Consider the following 13,947-nt stretch of genomic DNA (forward strand, 5'->3'; position numbering starts at 1 on the left):
AATGCCAAAGTCCCCGTGGTCAGGCGCACGGTATTCCACCTTGCAGTTAGTCTTCAGGCCATCCGCTGATACTTGAGTTACAGACAAGTTGATGGGCTCCTCGAGAGACGAGAAGTTGTTTCGATGCCTTTGTACTTCTTCCCCAGCTTGGGTGTCACTACCGCTGAGCCTCGGACCATTTGTGCCCATGGAGTCACTGGCACCTGCTTGTCATGTAAGCGCCTGTCATCCTTGCCTCTGGCAGACCCATGGCGTACAGTACAGGTGTGCTCCGGTGATTAGTCCGTCCAGCCCTGTGGTGGTTTTGGGTTTGTTTTTTTTTCCCCAAGAAACCAGCAGTCACATGCACTTCTAGTCCTCTCGCTTGAATTCTGCCATGTATCTACCTCCCTTCTCTTTGGCTTCATCTGTATCCTTCGTAGTCGTCAAGTGACGGCATCCTTCTCTGTCGAGGTCACAGCTCCTTTTCCTTTTGGTGCTTCCTGTTATGCTTTACTCCAAAGTTCCACAGTTTTGGTCTAACAGTGCTAGATAGTTTTTGTTCAGGGCAGCCTGGGACCTGAATGGGAACAGAGGTGTTAACTGGGGACACAGGCGTACGCTGTTCTTCCTGCATGAGCCGTGGCAGTGGACATCACGGCAGCAAGAAAAAGCAATGAACCCCATCAATGTGAGCAGGTAACGGCTAACGGGGGACTAACAGGAAGCAGCAAGTTTCTCTACCCAAAGAAAAAGGTACAGTGAGAAACACGCGGAGCACAAGGATTTTGGTTAAAAAACAGCCAAAGAATAAGGTTTGTCTCAGATTTGTTTCTAAGACCACAGTTTCTACAGCAAGCAGCTGGGTACTGTTTAAGCCCCGCCAAATGGGTTTGTTCCATGTTACGTTAAGGAAACAGTGGAATGGGAGACTCTGAAACGTTCCGATTTTCCACGCTTTACTCTGAAGCAGTGGAGATAAAGGAAGATGTTCAAGCTGGACAGGTCCCAAAGCACCATCTTTATGACCTCATGAGCTGGAGGAGCAGCTGGCGACTGTGGAACCTCGGAAGCGTAACATTCTGTACCGGCTGGTAACTGCATTTGTTGGTCCAGCAAGCCTGGAGCAGGTACCACCTCTCCGTTTGTGTGTGTTTCACTGTGGGTTGTAATTTTGTTTCAAAAAAAAGAATCAGAGGTAAGGTTCTGACGGTCTAGTTTTTGAAAGAAAATGACTGCTTTCAGGATAAGGATACGATTTGCCTGACTGTTGATAGCTTTAACGTTTTCATGTATGTTCTGGCAGTGAAGGAGAAGCACAAAAGGTGAAAATGGCCACAGCTGGGAATGACGACTACTTTTATTCCGACTCTGCACAGGTAAATGCAGTAGATTTGAGAGTGGTTTGTATCCTTGATTGTCTTGAACTGTCCGTGTTGAAAGGGAGGTTTATTATGTGAAGTTAGAAGTTGCTATGTCCCTCTGGCTGGGTTATGGCAGCATCTGTAGATCAACTATCTGATCTTCGGAAGTGGCGAGAAGAGCTAATGACCATCTAAACTATGGACGATTTCTCCTGGGAACTGGGCTCAGATACTCAAAGAACACACAAGTTAAAAACCGCGCATCAAGATCACTCATCACTGTCCTGTTGACCCCACATTATATTGATTCTGAATAAATAGGCCGTGTTTGCAAGTTCTGCTTATAGCGACTACCTGAATTTTGCAAAACCAGTTCCTTAAAGCAAAGTCCTTCAAAAGGGGTTTGTTTTTCCAGGAAATATTTATGTTCCACCTGGTGAAAATCCGGGGGCGGCTGTAGGGCTCTTTGTTCTTGCATCCATTTCAGCACGGGGGATTTAGGCGTTAATGGCGGGGCGATGGGCTTTGGCTCCAGCCCCCGGCGTGTCTCGGGGGATGGCCCAGTCGTATTGACTACAGTCCAACAGTGGCGTGGGTTTGAGATGCTGCTCCTAGACCCAGCCACTGGTAGCTGGAACTGGGTGAAACTGACCTTCAAATACTCCAACGTTTTCAAGTGTGACTTTGTTTTCCTCTACAAAATTGCTCAGAAACTGGTTAAGAAATAACCGACAACCTGGCATTTCCAGCCGTCGGCTGGGACGTCGTTCATATCCAGGATATAAACCCGAGTTTATATTTGTCACCATAATAGCGTTGTACCTGGACTACTGTATCATCTCCCCCATTACTGAAAACCAAAGAGTTTTAAAAGAGGAGATTCACATTTAAGGCAACCACTAGAGCATGGGAATGTAGTGCGACTTACCCACACAGTCATTGTCCTCATGTGGGTTCCGGGTGCAGATTCTCTCGCTGTGTTCACAGCAGCACGCCCCGTATTGATCCATTTAGTCCATTTTTATTGTTGTATTTACAGTACCTGAAAACTGTTTTCTCCTGCAGCAAAAGTACAGCAACACCTCCTGTTTCTGGGAAAGTCAACCCTTGGGCTGTTTGAGCATCAGTTGTGCCTTCCATCACAGCAAACCTCGTTACATAAATGGACTTTCTTTGCCACCGAGTAACAGTGAGTAAAAATACGTTCTCAACCATTTCTTCATGAGAGTGCGTAGATATGGGAAAATGTCCTCCCAGTGCTTACTTCCCGTGCTTACATAGCATGTATTAAGGTCAAGAAACGTACCGTGGCAAATCATTTGGGTATGATCTGCTGCCCCGGCAAGTTGAAGGCAAAGAAAGGAATTGTATTGGCCTTTGAATAGGGTTGCCGTATGAATTTTTTCAGCGGTCACGTTACAGGTCTTCCTACCTATGAGTGACACGAAAGATGAACTCACAAATGGCAATTTAGGTTGCCAAGGTCCACGGAGTAAAAGTGTTGCTTTCCTTGGGTGTTTGCTAGATTAAATCTCTCCAGTAGTGAAGGCGGTGAGTAGGCAGGTAATGATGTAAGAGAAATGAGGAGTGGTGTGTGTGGTGGGGGAGGAGGTTGGTAGGGCCACCGGTAGCAATATCTGTTGATGCAGCACAACACGTGAGATGGATGAGACCCCCCTCGGATAGAGAACGTCAGACTACAGTGCTGTGCGTGCAGGTGTCTTTCCATTCATCCTTTTGAATAAATTTTTCAGGCGTGAACGTTGGACGCTATTGAAATACAGTAATAGTGTGCAAGGCAGTACCATATCTGAAAATCAGAGTATTTATGGAAAAAAACCCAATTATAAGTTGCTTTTCTTTTCCCTCAGTCCATTCTAAGAGGGGCTCTCTGTCTACCAGGAGTCCTGGTAGACAGCTGGAACCTGGAGCAGGGTAAGAGTCCAGGGCAGGGAACCGAGACAGATGTCAGAAATCGGGTGGAAGCCAGAGTGAGAGCAAGTCATAGAAACATAGAATCACAGAATAGTTTAGGTTGGAAGGGACATAAAGATCATCTCATTCCGACCCCCCCTGCCCTGAGCAGGGCCACCTCCCAGCAGCCCAGGTTGCTCCAAGCCCCGTCCAACCTGGCCTTGAACACCTCCAGGCATGGGGCAGCCACAGCTTCTCTGGGCAACCTGCGCCAGGGGCAGCGTAGAATGATCACGATGTTCCTCTTTTCAAAAGGCTTTCTTCCGCACTGCCTCCTCTGCCCATTCAGAGGAGCGAGTGCCCGTGATTCTTCCTGCTCTCTGTAGCTGGAAGGTGCTCTCGGAAGAGAGTGTCTCTCCTCCTCTCTGGTGGTTGGAAGATGCCAACCTCCGCAGAAGATTTTTTCTACAAGACACAATCTGCCTATTTAACGATTCCTTCAATATGATAATGATTTAAAAACTGTACCTGCTGGTCTGAACCTGGACTTGATAGTCTTGTTCCCTCCTAATAAAATAAATGTGATGTTATCTGCAGATGCCCCGTTGCCACAGGGTGTACCAGAAGGGATTCTGCCTCCAGCCCATCATCAACAATTGCTCAGAACTCCTAAGAATATTTCACTACCGGTTCACCCTCCAGTGATTATAAACCTGAATGATGAAGACGACGAAGAGGAGGATGAAGAGGAAGAGAACTGTAAAGAGTTTTTTTCTTTCTTTTACAAGGAAGTAGAGTGGGGTTTTTGGACCCTTGCACTGTACTTCACAACTGATGTATTATAATAACCATTACACTTTGCGAAAAGCGTTGTTGACAAGTTTTGGAAATAGTTTCCAGCTAATCTTCAAAATCTTGGAGCTGGTAGTCCCCAGATGAGAGTGAGGCAACGTTTTCTAACTGCTGTGAAATGCCTGGCTGTAGATGTCAGCAGTGGTATAAGTCACATACCTCTTTTTCATTCAATAAAGTTTCAAATGTGATCCACCATTCAGATGCTGCAATCCACCATTCAGGTGGCCATCAAATACTCTTCCAAAGTTCTCAAAATTTGGGGATGAAATCACGACTTTCAGAGGTACTGCTTTTCCGGGAAACAAACTTTGGCACAGGGGCTGTAGACGCTCATCACTGAAGGTGAAGTCACAGGTTTGCTTTCAGAAGAGCTGTGTGACTTCAACTCTAATAATTTGTTGAACTGATTTCCTAACCCCTGAAGGCAGTCTCATGTTATTCCAGAAAGTTGTTCTTAAACGTAGCGAAGAGAATGCAGACAAAACTCTTTAAAAGATTAACTGCGGTGTCCATGTGTATATATTTACTTGTAATTTATTTACATTTTTTGAACTGACTGTAGTTAAACCGTTGACTGTGTCTCGCTGAGGGATGAGAGATTCGTAGGGACGGAATGATTCACACAATGCCAGAGGGTGAGAAAGGACCTCCTCTCCCGTGTGCCCCCCACAAATGACTGTGCTGGTTCTCTGGCAGCCCCGAGCTGCCTTTCGCTTTCCCCGGCCCTTGGGGTGGGCGCCCAGGGCTGCCTGTTAGGGCCTCCGAACTCGGTGTGGGTCTGAGTTGGCCACGTTAACTGAGAGGAGAGAAAAAGCGGGGCTTTGCTCGTCCAGGTAGCCCGAACGGAGACAGATAAGGAGCGCTCACTTGGCCAGACGTCACAGTAGGGTCACTTTGGGTAGAGGTTTGGTGACACACACTCCCTGGTGATGTGTTTAGTCAGAAGATTTCCTTTTGGGTGTAAATGAAGGATTATTTGAGTACTGAAGATGCTTTTGAATCATTTTAAACCAACAACCGTTAGCTTAAGATGGGTTGTAACTGCAATTCCATTGCACTTGGCAGTGCCTAATATTAAGGAACCCTTTTTGTGTCCTGAAGCAGAGGCTGCAGTCAGAAACGAAACAGCCATGACCCAAATGAAATTCATTATGGTATTTGATTATTAAGAATTGTTGAAGGCCTTTGTATAGATACCTAGAAATCTTTAAAAAATATTTCCTACAGATGTTCCTGAATGGGTGCCTAAGACTGCTGCCGATATTGAAGAGGAAAGAGCAATAAAGGAAGCGTGCTATATATCTGGTAAATATGGAATTGGTCACTCTTTCCTAAAGAGCAATGCTGCCAATATAGTAAACTTTGGTGTTCTTTTTCCCTCTTGGGAATATATTTAGGCGAGTATTACGGGACTCAGTACCATCACAAACACCGATCAAGAAAAACTGCGTCTTCACGTTGGGAAAACGAGCTATTACCCTTGGAAGGTACCAAGCGACACTTGCAGAAAGGCAAGTGCTTTCCGTCTTTTCGGACAATGTTTACCAGTTTTTAAATTACTGTTACAGGGAGAAACGATGACATAGTTTCCCGTCCTCCCCGCTTTTTTAATTTAGTGACGATAAAGGGTAGCATATTACAAAGAGCATAAAAATCCTTCATTCCTTTGTCCCCCTATATATTTATGCTGTCACACGCGTGGTGACTCGCTGCATCAGTCGATTGCAGACGGAAAAGATGGAAAGGAAATGGGCTGTTAACCCTACGCGTATGTTCCTGAGATACACAACATAGGGTCACATTTCTCAGGGTGCTCTTGAGTACAGATAACTCTGTGAGAGTCCTTTCCTATAGGAGGTGACTGTTCTGTGGCACAGAGGAACACATTTGCTGAAGGGAAAAGATGTGAGGCACTGCCTCGGGAAGGAGAAGCAATTGCATCAAAGTATTCCAGCGTGACAGGCACTTAATGATGATGTCTTTCCTACTTTTTAACTGAGATTACTTTTCTTCCTCTGCTGAGGGGTTTGGGTCTTTCTAATCTGGAGAAAATACGACAGACGGGGGATCTTATCAATGCTTATAAATCCTTAAAGGGAGGGTGCCAGGGGGATGGGAACAGTCCTTTTTAGTGGTGCGCAGTGACAGGACAAGAGGGAATGGGCACAAACCTGAGCATAGGAAGTTCCATCTATAACACGAGGAGGGACTTCTTCCCTGTGAGAGTGGCAGAGCACTGGCACAGGCTGCCCAGAGAGGTGGGGGAGTCTACCACTCTGGAGCCATTCCAAACCCACCTGGACGCCGTCCTGTGCCACTGCTGTAGGTGGGGGGTGGGCGTGGGGCAGCTCCAGAGGCCCTTCCGGCCCCCACCAGTCTGGGATTCATTCTGTGATTCTGTAAAGCGCTGAGCATCTGAGCAGTTTGGTTGTTGATGCTCCAAGAAAGGGACAGAGCTCGCGGGCTCTCTTTTGCGTTCTGTCGGTCTTGAGCACTGGCGGCATCAGGTGAACCGCTTTTAGGTCACGGCTGTGGAAGCCACGGCGCAGAGTGTTCATGCTTTAGCCAAGGGCCTGTTGTGTTGCAGGGCAAGCGTGTCAGACTGTGGAACCTGGTTCATGAAGTGAGACTTTGCTGTGGTTTGCTTTTCTCCAAAGGTCTCTTGGGTTTGTAGCTGCACAGAAGCCAAAGCAGCTTCAGCTAAACTGGGAGAGAACCTCATGCATTGGCAGACTCTCCTGTAGTGACCTTTGACACCATTTTGCTGTTGGCATTCAAACTACTTTAAAACTTGGAGATTTTTCTGCTTGAGTTTGATTATGAAACCTGAAGGTTTCTTGAAAGGTACTGTTAGAGTGTTGAGGCGATAACAGCACAATGTTACACAGAAAACTTTGCTTTTATATCTGTGAAAGGATTCTCTGAAGTGCTGTGTAAGTGCATAGTATACGTACATAGTAAGGACATATATTCTTAAAAACCGACTGATGTTCTTTTCTGTATTTATGTTGTTTTCGGAATACACAGATGACGATGCTCCAGTTCCTAAGAACTCCTCGGTAATTGCCGGAAGAATCCCTGCTGGAGGAGTTAAAGCTAGCAGCAAACCATCAGTTATGTAAGTGTCGGTAAAGCACTGTCTTCTTTGTTCGGGGTTTAGCGAGTGAGCTTTTTTTATGGCTATTAGTTTACAGCGGCTTTGAGACTGTACCTCTCCTGTTAAAGCTGCTCTGACCTTTTGCTGTCATGGGGCAGATTTTAAGGTATCTTTTATTTTGGTCACCAGGCTCCTAAATCGCACAAAATCCTAGGAAATGCTTTCAGGTGACATCGCTACTACTATTTTTAGTCTATTTAGCGTATGGAACACATTCAGTATTTTGGCACCTTCATGGCTAAGCGTGGTGGGTGTCCGAGCACAGTGCGTGGGCTTCCACAGAGAAGCACTGTTCTGCAGACTGTGCTGCTGAGATTTTTGATATTTCTTTGTCAGATAACTGATGTGTTTCATGGAAGTAAACTTGCACTTTGAAGCATCAAGATTATCCCTGTTCCTTCTTAGAAACTAAACTGCTCTATCTGGTACCCATTTGTAATACCAGGGACCCACAGATTGGCTGAAGTTACCTCTATGCTTTGGTGGCCGATGCTTCAAGAGCACAAAACTGTAGCACAGACTTCACTTTTTTGATACTTACAGAGCCGAGACAAAATAGCTGAGGACTTCCTCTCGCACTGCCGCGTTCTCCATCTGTCGGTCTCAAAGTGCTTTGTGACCAAGGAGAAACGCGGTTTGGGGTTTGGTTTTTTGTAGTCCCAGGAGAGAACAGGTTCACAGGTTCTGTATACAAAGGAACTTCCCCATTCACTAGATTGTCAGAACGTAACATTTTTGTGTTCGGGTTTTAGAATGTGTTTTCACTGCTTTATGTTGGGTACAAGTGCTGTATTTGAAGTTCTGATCCCCTTTCTTTCTTCTCCTAGAAGTCGAACTGGGCCAGCGAGTGGAACATCAAAAGCAGTATGTAAAAACAGTCTCAAAGGTTTTTCTACGCACTGCACTTAATTCTAAACGATGTCGCCTTGTATTACTTTTCCAAACATTGACTTAATCTATTTTCCAGTAAAATGTAGTCTATGTTGAAAACAACATCTTTAATTCAGCGTAGAAAAAGTGAGTAATGCCATCATTTGCACAGTTCTCATGTGAATATCGGTATTTGTGCCCAGCGATGCGTTGTATTTCACAGTGAATATGCTGGAATATTTCCCGTAGGTTATGTTGTACACAGAATGTGTGATGGGTTTTAGATCGTGCAGGTTCAAGGTTTGCCCAGCTGAACTTGGTGCCGTGTTCTACCTCTGTCCGTAGCTAGTGATGCGTATGTTTGTATGGGCGGTCGTGTGCTTTTTGTGTCCTGCCACGGAAATTGTTTAGAGCGTACTTTTAGTACAATTTAGTACTTTTAGTATAATTCTTTCTGCACGTAGCTTCAGTCCGCTTGGAAGAAAACTGGATTGGTCACACCAGTCTTTCTGTGAGGTACAAACAGAGCCGAAGGTTCTGAGTGCCCGAGAATGCTCTTTTCAAGTGGGTGAACGGGCACATAAACATCCCGCGATGGCGTAAGGACTCCCCAGAACACCTTCAGGACGACCGTATTTGATCGAAGCAGCTGTTTTCACGCAGCCTCAGCTGGCGTTGTGCTGCTCACCCACAGGATGGGCTGAGCGGTGCCGTCTTGGGCTGTGTGGGCTTAAACGTGTTTCTAACGTGTGTGCCAAATACTTCCCTGTTACACAGAGCGACGATCTGGCCGGTGCTTCCGAAGAAGAGAAAATAAAAGCGGCGATGATCCAGTTGTGCCGTGAATACGGTCCAGTGAAGTAAGTGTTGATAATGTCACATCTCTTCTTTGAAGATAATGGAAAGATTGTAGAGGTGGGTTCTTTTAACAAGAGAGACAAATGCATACCTTTTTCTTCTCTTCCCCAAAATCTGTTAGTTCCATGAAGAAACCCTTGGCTCCACCTCCAGCCTCATACATTTGCTTTCGTTGCGGGAAACCTGGCCACTATATAAAGCACTGCCCAACACATGGGGTAAGATTGTGGGGGACTTCTGGCGTTACTTAGCTTTTATTATTTTTACCTTGGCAGTTAGGTAACGAACACATGAACTCTCCTCTTCAGAAGGGTTTCTCTTGGGGTGAAAGACAGAGGCTATATGGCACTGTTGCAAAACCCTTCAAAATTCAGGGGAAACCTAGCATTAAAAATGTAGCATTTTCTTTTTTCTAAGTCATAAAAATGAAATATGTCCATAGATCATTCTCTGTGCACTTTCCTGCATATTTATATATATTTCAATACTGTTGATTTTCTTTCTAGTCTTAACCCTTTTTAATGAGAGTTCACAGCTTTTGGTATTGCGTGTAAAACCGAGAAACCCTTGCGCTAGGCAAAAGGAGAGGATTAAGGGCTTTAGCTGCTTAAAATAATCATTGGAATGTCATTCTAAGTGTGGGTCTTAAGATGAGATACATCTGTATTTCTTTTCTGAACAGGACAAAAATTTTAAGCCTGTTCCCAGAATTAAAACGAGCACAGGAATGTCAAGGGGTTTCCTGATGGAGGTGAAAGATCCCAATACAAAGGGGGCTACGCTGAAAAACACCGGAAAATACGCAGTACCACTTATTAATGCGTAAGTACGGAGTTAATTGGATGGACCAAAAAGTGAAGGGGACAAACCATGCATAAATGCCTGAGTGACGATGCAACCGAGTTGGCCAGCGTCGGTCATTACGGGGGAGGAAGCACTGGCGTTGCGTCGTCACCTTAACAACTCTGCTACTTGCTGGTATTGAAATGGGGTGGTCCTACTGTCCGTGCCCCTGGAACTTGGTTAAACTTGCAGTGCGCTAAGAATCTGTATCTCTGCTAAGAATCTGTATCTCCGTAGTGTTTACCGTGGAGTTGTTCTCTTGGAAAGCTTCTGGTTCATGTTCCAAAGGCTTCTTGTAAAATTTAACAAATAGCTGTCAGACCGAGATTTCCTCCCCTGCTCTGACTTTTATCAGATCCCATGTGGGAAACGCACTGAAGTTTTCCTGTTGCTATAAACTAAGAGAATAGTACTGTGTGCTGACAGGAGTGGCTGTTCCAAAATGCACTTGGTGGCACTTCTGTTCTTCTGTCACGCATCTCCTTTTGTAGAAGCTGTAACATAGACCTCTTCCATGTATAAAATGCACTTTCTTGGAGATGAACTTTATCCTGAGCCTGCAATTTGCAGGTACCCTCTGGCACAGGAGAGGTGGGATTCATTGCACCTGATTTCTGGCTGTCAACAAATGATTTTTCTAGTCTGAGCTAATTTCGTAGTTGATCCAATGAATGGGAGAGTTGTGCAGAAGGAAGATTGTTCCCCCCTCCCTCTCCTGGTGTTGTGGCTATTGCAAAGTGGTTTAAACGAAATGCCTATGGTTCGGAAGGCAAATGTGGAGTGAGAATTCCATCTATTATTTTCCTCTGATGATATCCAAAGCTTGGAACCGTTTTCCTTTACCCATCTGTAACTTTTTTCTTTTTCCTTCCCCACCCCGCCCTCCAGGGAAGCTTATGCGGGAGGACAGAGGGAAAAGCCTTCCTTTTTATCAGAGGAGCCGTCCTCCTCCTCAGAAGACCCTATTCCAGCTGAGTTTTTGTGTCTCATTTGTAAGGAGATAATGGCTGATGCCGTTGTTATTCCCTGCTGCGGAAACAGTTACTGTGACAAATGTACGTGTTCTTCCCGTATTTGTTAATTCCAAATACCTCTGATTTTCTGAGAGCAGAAAGAGGAGATGACAAAATTACTTTGTTACCCGTTCTATTTCATACTAAAGTATCCCCTGAATAGGAAAGGGGATTTCCTTTTTGTACACAGGAAAAAAAAAAGGCAGAAAGCATTTTTCCCTTTGTACGTATCCAGTTAAATCCTCTTTCCATGCAGAAGGAGGAGTATAAGAGTGCATAACTGCGCAGCACATTCCAGTATGAGATATCGAATGCATTTAGTTTTTTCACAGCACCTTCTCTCATACAAAATTATACACCAACTCTGGTGATGTACTGTGCTCTGCAGCAACGGGTCGTTGGGCATTTAATCCGCATTCTTTCCGGGGGAGAGTTGGGGAAACCCTTGAGAACTCAAACCTACCAAGGTTTTGTTGAGGTGTGTTTTATTCATTAACCGTGAGGTTGGTGACTTCTCACTGCACCGGATAGTGGAAAAAAAGACTGGTTGAACCATCAAGTGTTCCACTGGTGAAATATCAAAACTGTATAGGTATTTGCTGCATACTGGAATTTAGTTACACTGCTGAATATTTATAGCTTCACCCTCTCAATTAAAGCCATATTCCCCCATCAATCATATATGTCTTTTTATAATTGATTAGAACCCCCAACATTGCCTTCCTTTGCCTAAAACTTCTGTGATGACTCTAATGGCACACAGGTATTAGAAGGGCATTACTGGAGTCTGAGGAACGCACATGCCCAAAGTGTCATCAGACAGATGTCTCCCCTGATACTCTCATTGCCAACCAGTTCCTACGCAAGGTAACGTCATGGCTTCTACCTAAACTGTTTGTGAGAAAAGTCTCTTAGTAAGAAGCTGAAAGGGAAGAAGATATTAATTTACATCTCCTTAAGCAAGGCTAGATGGAATAATAAGGCCACATGTTCTTTCTAAATACATCGTCTGTTGTTAGAGAAGCTTACAGCTCTTTAGAGACAATGGGGCCAGTTCAGGGCACACTTTTCTTTTCCAATTCGGTGTGAACACTGAAGTGCTTTAACTACAGATACTCTGAGTTACCCGTCAGTACTATCCGTGTTTAATGCGACGTGTTCATACATCCGTGGGTTGATTCATTTTAGGATTGACAACGTTTGCAGGAGCACACAAGTAACGTTACTCTGTGCAGCCTTTTGGTTGTATATCTACTAAGTTTCATATTACCTTTTTGTAAACGTTTTTCTGCCTCCAGGCTGTGAACAACTTCCACAATGGCACTGGCTACGCAAAAAGGCTCCGTCAGCAGATTCAGCAGCAGCCGCCGCCTCCGCCTCCGCCACCACCTCCACCACCGCTCATGCCTGTTGCACCTCCTGGACCTTTTTGGTAGGAAATCTGTAGATCAACGTGAATACATATGAAAGACACCAAAATGCTGCAGTCAGATTCTTCTTCTTGAGCTTCTCTGTTGGCGATTTATGTACCATTAGTGACAGTTCCAGATAACTGGGGAATTTCTGGGGTTTGTCTTTCCTTTGAATGAGGACACGTTGATAAGTTGGAAGTGTGCCTCATGCAAGAATTTTCTCAGAAGCGTTTCTCGTTTGGTTGCCTTATCAGTCGTTCAGTAAAGGTTTACCCTGAGAGAGGAACAGTTTGTCCCCAGGAGCCCCTTGATTGCACGTGGCTCACAGTTCCTCAAGGAACCATTTAGGAACGTCAAACCTTCTGGAGTGCCTCAATTTCTCTTTAGGACTGGGGAAATAATACTCTCCTGAAAAATGTAAAAGTACAATTATAGGTAAACTTGGCCAGGTGTTTTTTCCACAGTCTTTGTATGACTGATACTATGGTAAGTCAGGGTCATCCTCAGTAATACCCAGTGTAGTCAGTGCCGCATACAGATTGGATAATAAACGCTGAAACACTGTAAATCGGAAGTATTTACAAACATGACAGTCTAAGTTTGCAACCCAGTGAAGTCACATGAAAATACATGAGAAATCTGTGCTATTGTTTGGGGCTCGTATCCTTTCGACTTCATGCGCTGAATGCAAACAGCCGCTCTGCCCAGCAGACTGTCGGGCTCGGCCGTACCGTTGAACGCACCGGATCACAGTTCAAAAGAACCTCTCGGGCAGCCTCTGAACGAGCGCATCAACATTTCCCAATAGAACTGCAGCTCTTCCACCTTCCCACGCTGAGATTCAGCGTGTGGGTTCCACGTGCTCTGATCCTTCCATGTGCAGCCAGCTTAATAAACTATTTCTCCGGTGCATTTTCTCTTTCGGTGTCAGTAGTCCACAGGGACTTCTCGACAGGGCTTCATTTGGAATTGGCCAACTTCACATTTGTAAATCTGAAGGGATTTTTTTTGGTTTTTTTTGCGTTTACAGTAGTCAGCCTTTTCTCACTTTAGACTTCATATTTCAAGCAGCTCTCCAAAACGCTGTTTGATTAATAAAAATGTGTGGTTTGTTGTAGCGGTGCCGATAGTATTATACCTCTTGCGGCTCTGCTGACGGTGGCCAAACCTCCTCAGTCTTCCTCTCTGTCAATCAGCAGTTTGTTGGAAGAGAAGGTAAGTTTGATGTCAACACAGGCGGGGATTCTTGTATTTTAGTAGAGCTTATTTTCCAACTTACTTTCCATTTCCTCACAAGGCCTGTCAGGGGCCTGTGCTGCGAGAACCAGCGTTCCCAACTCTTCTGGGCCCCCAGGGACAACCGATACCCACAACTGGTAAGGAACAATACCTTCAGAATTTCTTTTAAAAAATGACCTTCAGACAAGCTGAATGGGACTTTGTTCTTTTTCCTCTCCCCGCTCCAACAGGGCGCCCAATGGGAGGCAGCGCACATCGCTCAGCCGGTGGCAGAGCGGGCCGGGAACTGTAAGTGTCCTACAGAAACTCAACACGTTCCTACTTGTAACCTGTTAAACGAGGCCGTAACACGTAACTTACACAACAGCTGATTTATAACGAAAAAAGTCTGCACAGATAGATGTGGAGATTACAAGTGGTAATTAGTTTTTAAACGGCTTGAT

The 13,947-nt window shown here is 45.1% G+C and overlaps 2 protein-coding genes and 2 long non-coding RNA genes across 4 annotated transcripts in view; all 4 read left to right on the top strand.

The window, feature by feature from the left end:
- The first annotated feature begins 1,133 nt into the window (after window positions 1–1,133).
- On the top strand, window positions 1,134–4,225 carry LOC309681669. Its single transcript, XR_014270054.1, has 3 exons — window positions 1,134–1,358; window positions 2,409–2,532; window positions 3,855–4,225. It is a non-coding gene; the product is annotated as an uncharacterized lncRNA (long non-coding RNA).
- A 453-nt stretch (window positions 4,226–4,678) lies between these two features.
- Window positions 4,679–8,178, top strand: LOC309681496 (uncharacterized protein; the record flags this gene model as incomplete). The annotated part of the gene is made up of 5 exons (XM_082495379.1): window positions 4,679–4,747; window positions 5,340–5,417; window positions 5,510–5,623; window positions 7,140–7,230; window positions 8,097–8,178. Exons 1-5 carry the CDS (start codon window positions 4,726–4,728, stop codon window positions 8,176–8,178), a joined length of 387 nt encoding a protein of 128 aa, XP_082351505.1. The 5' UTR covers window positions 4,679–4,725.
- Window positions 8,179–8,845: 667 nt separating this feature from the next.
- Window positions 8,846–9,797, top strand: LOC309681517. Its single transcript, XR_014270041.1, has 3 exons — window positions 8,846–8,999; window positions 9,119–9,215; window positions 9,680–9,797. It is a non-coding gene; the product is annotated as an uncharacterized lncRNA (long non-coding RNA).
- A 1,046-nt stretch (window positions 9,798–10,843) lies between these two features.
- The window catches only part of LOC309681497 (E3 ubiquitin-protein ligase RBBP6-like), a gene marked incomplete at its 5' end in the record, with an annotated part of 6,139 nt that continues 3,035 nt past the window's right edge, over window positions 10,844–13,947 (top strand). The window contains 6 exons of the mRNA XM_082495380.1: window positions 10,844–10,895; window positions 11,617–11,720; window positions 12,152–12,285; window positions 13,384–13,480; window positions 13,563–13,641; window positions 13,735–13,792. Coding sequence (XP_082351506.1) covers window positions 10,844–10,895; window positions 11,617–11,720; window positions 12,152–12,285; window positions 13,384–13,480; window positions 13,563–13,641; window positions 13,735–13,792 — 524 coding nt within the window. The remainder of the gene's footprint in view (window positions 10,896–11,616; window positions 11,721–12,151; window positions 12,286–13,383; window positions 13,481–13,562; window positions 13,642–13,734; window positions 13,793–13,947) is intronic.

This window comes from Vanellus vanellus (genome assembly GCF_965231255.1).
Source record: "Vanellus vanellus genome assembly, chromosome: 25".
NCBI lineage: Eukaryota > Metazoa > Chordata > Aves > Charadriiformes > Charadriidae > Vanellus > Vanellus vanellus.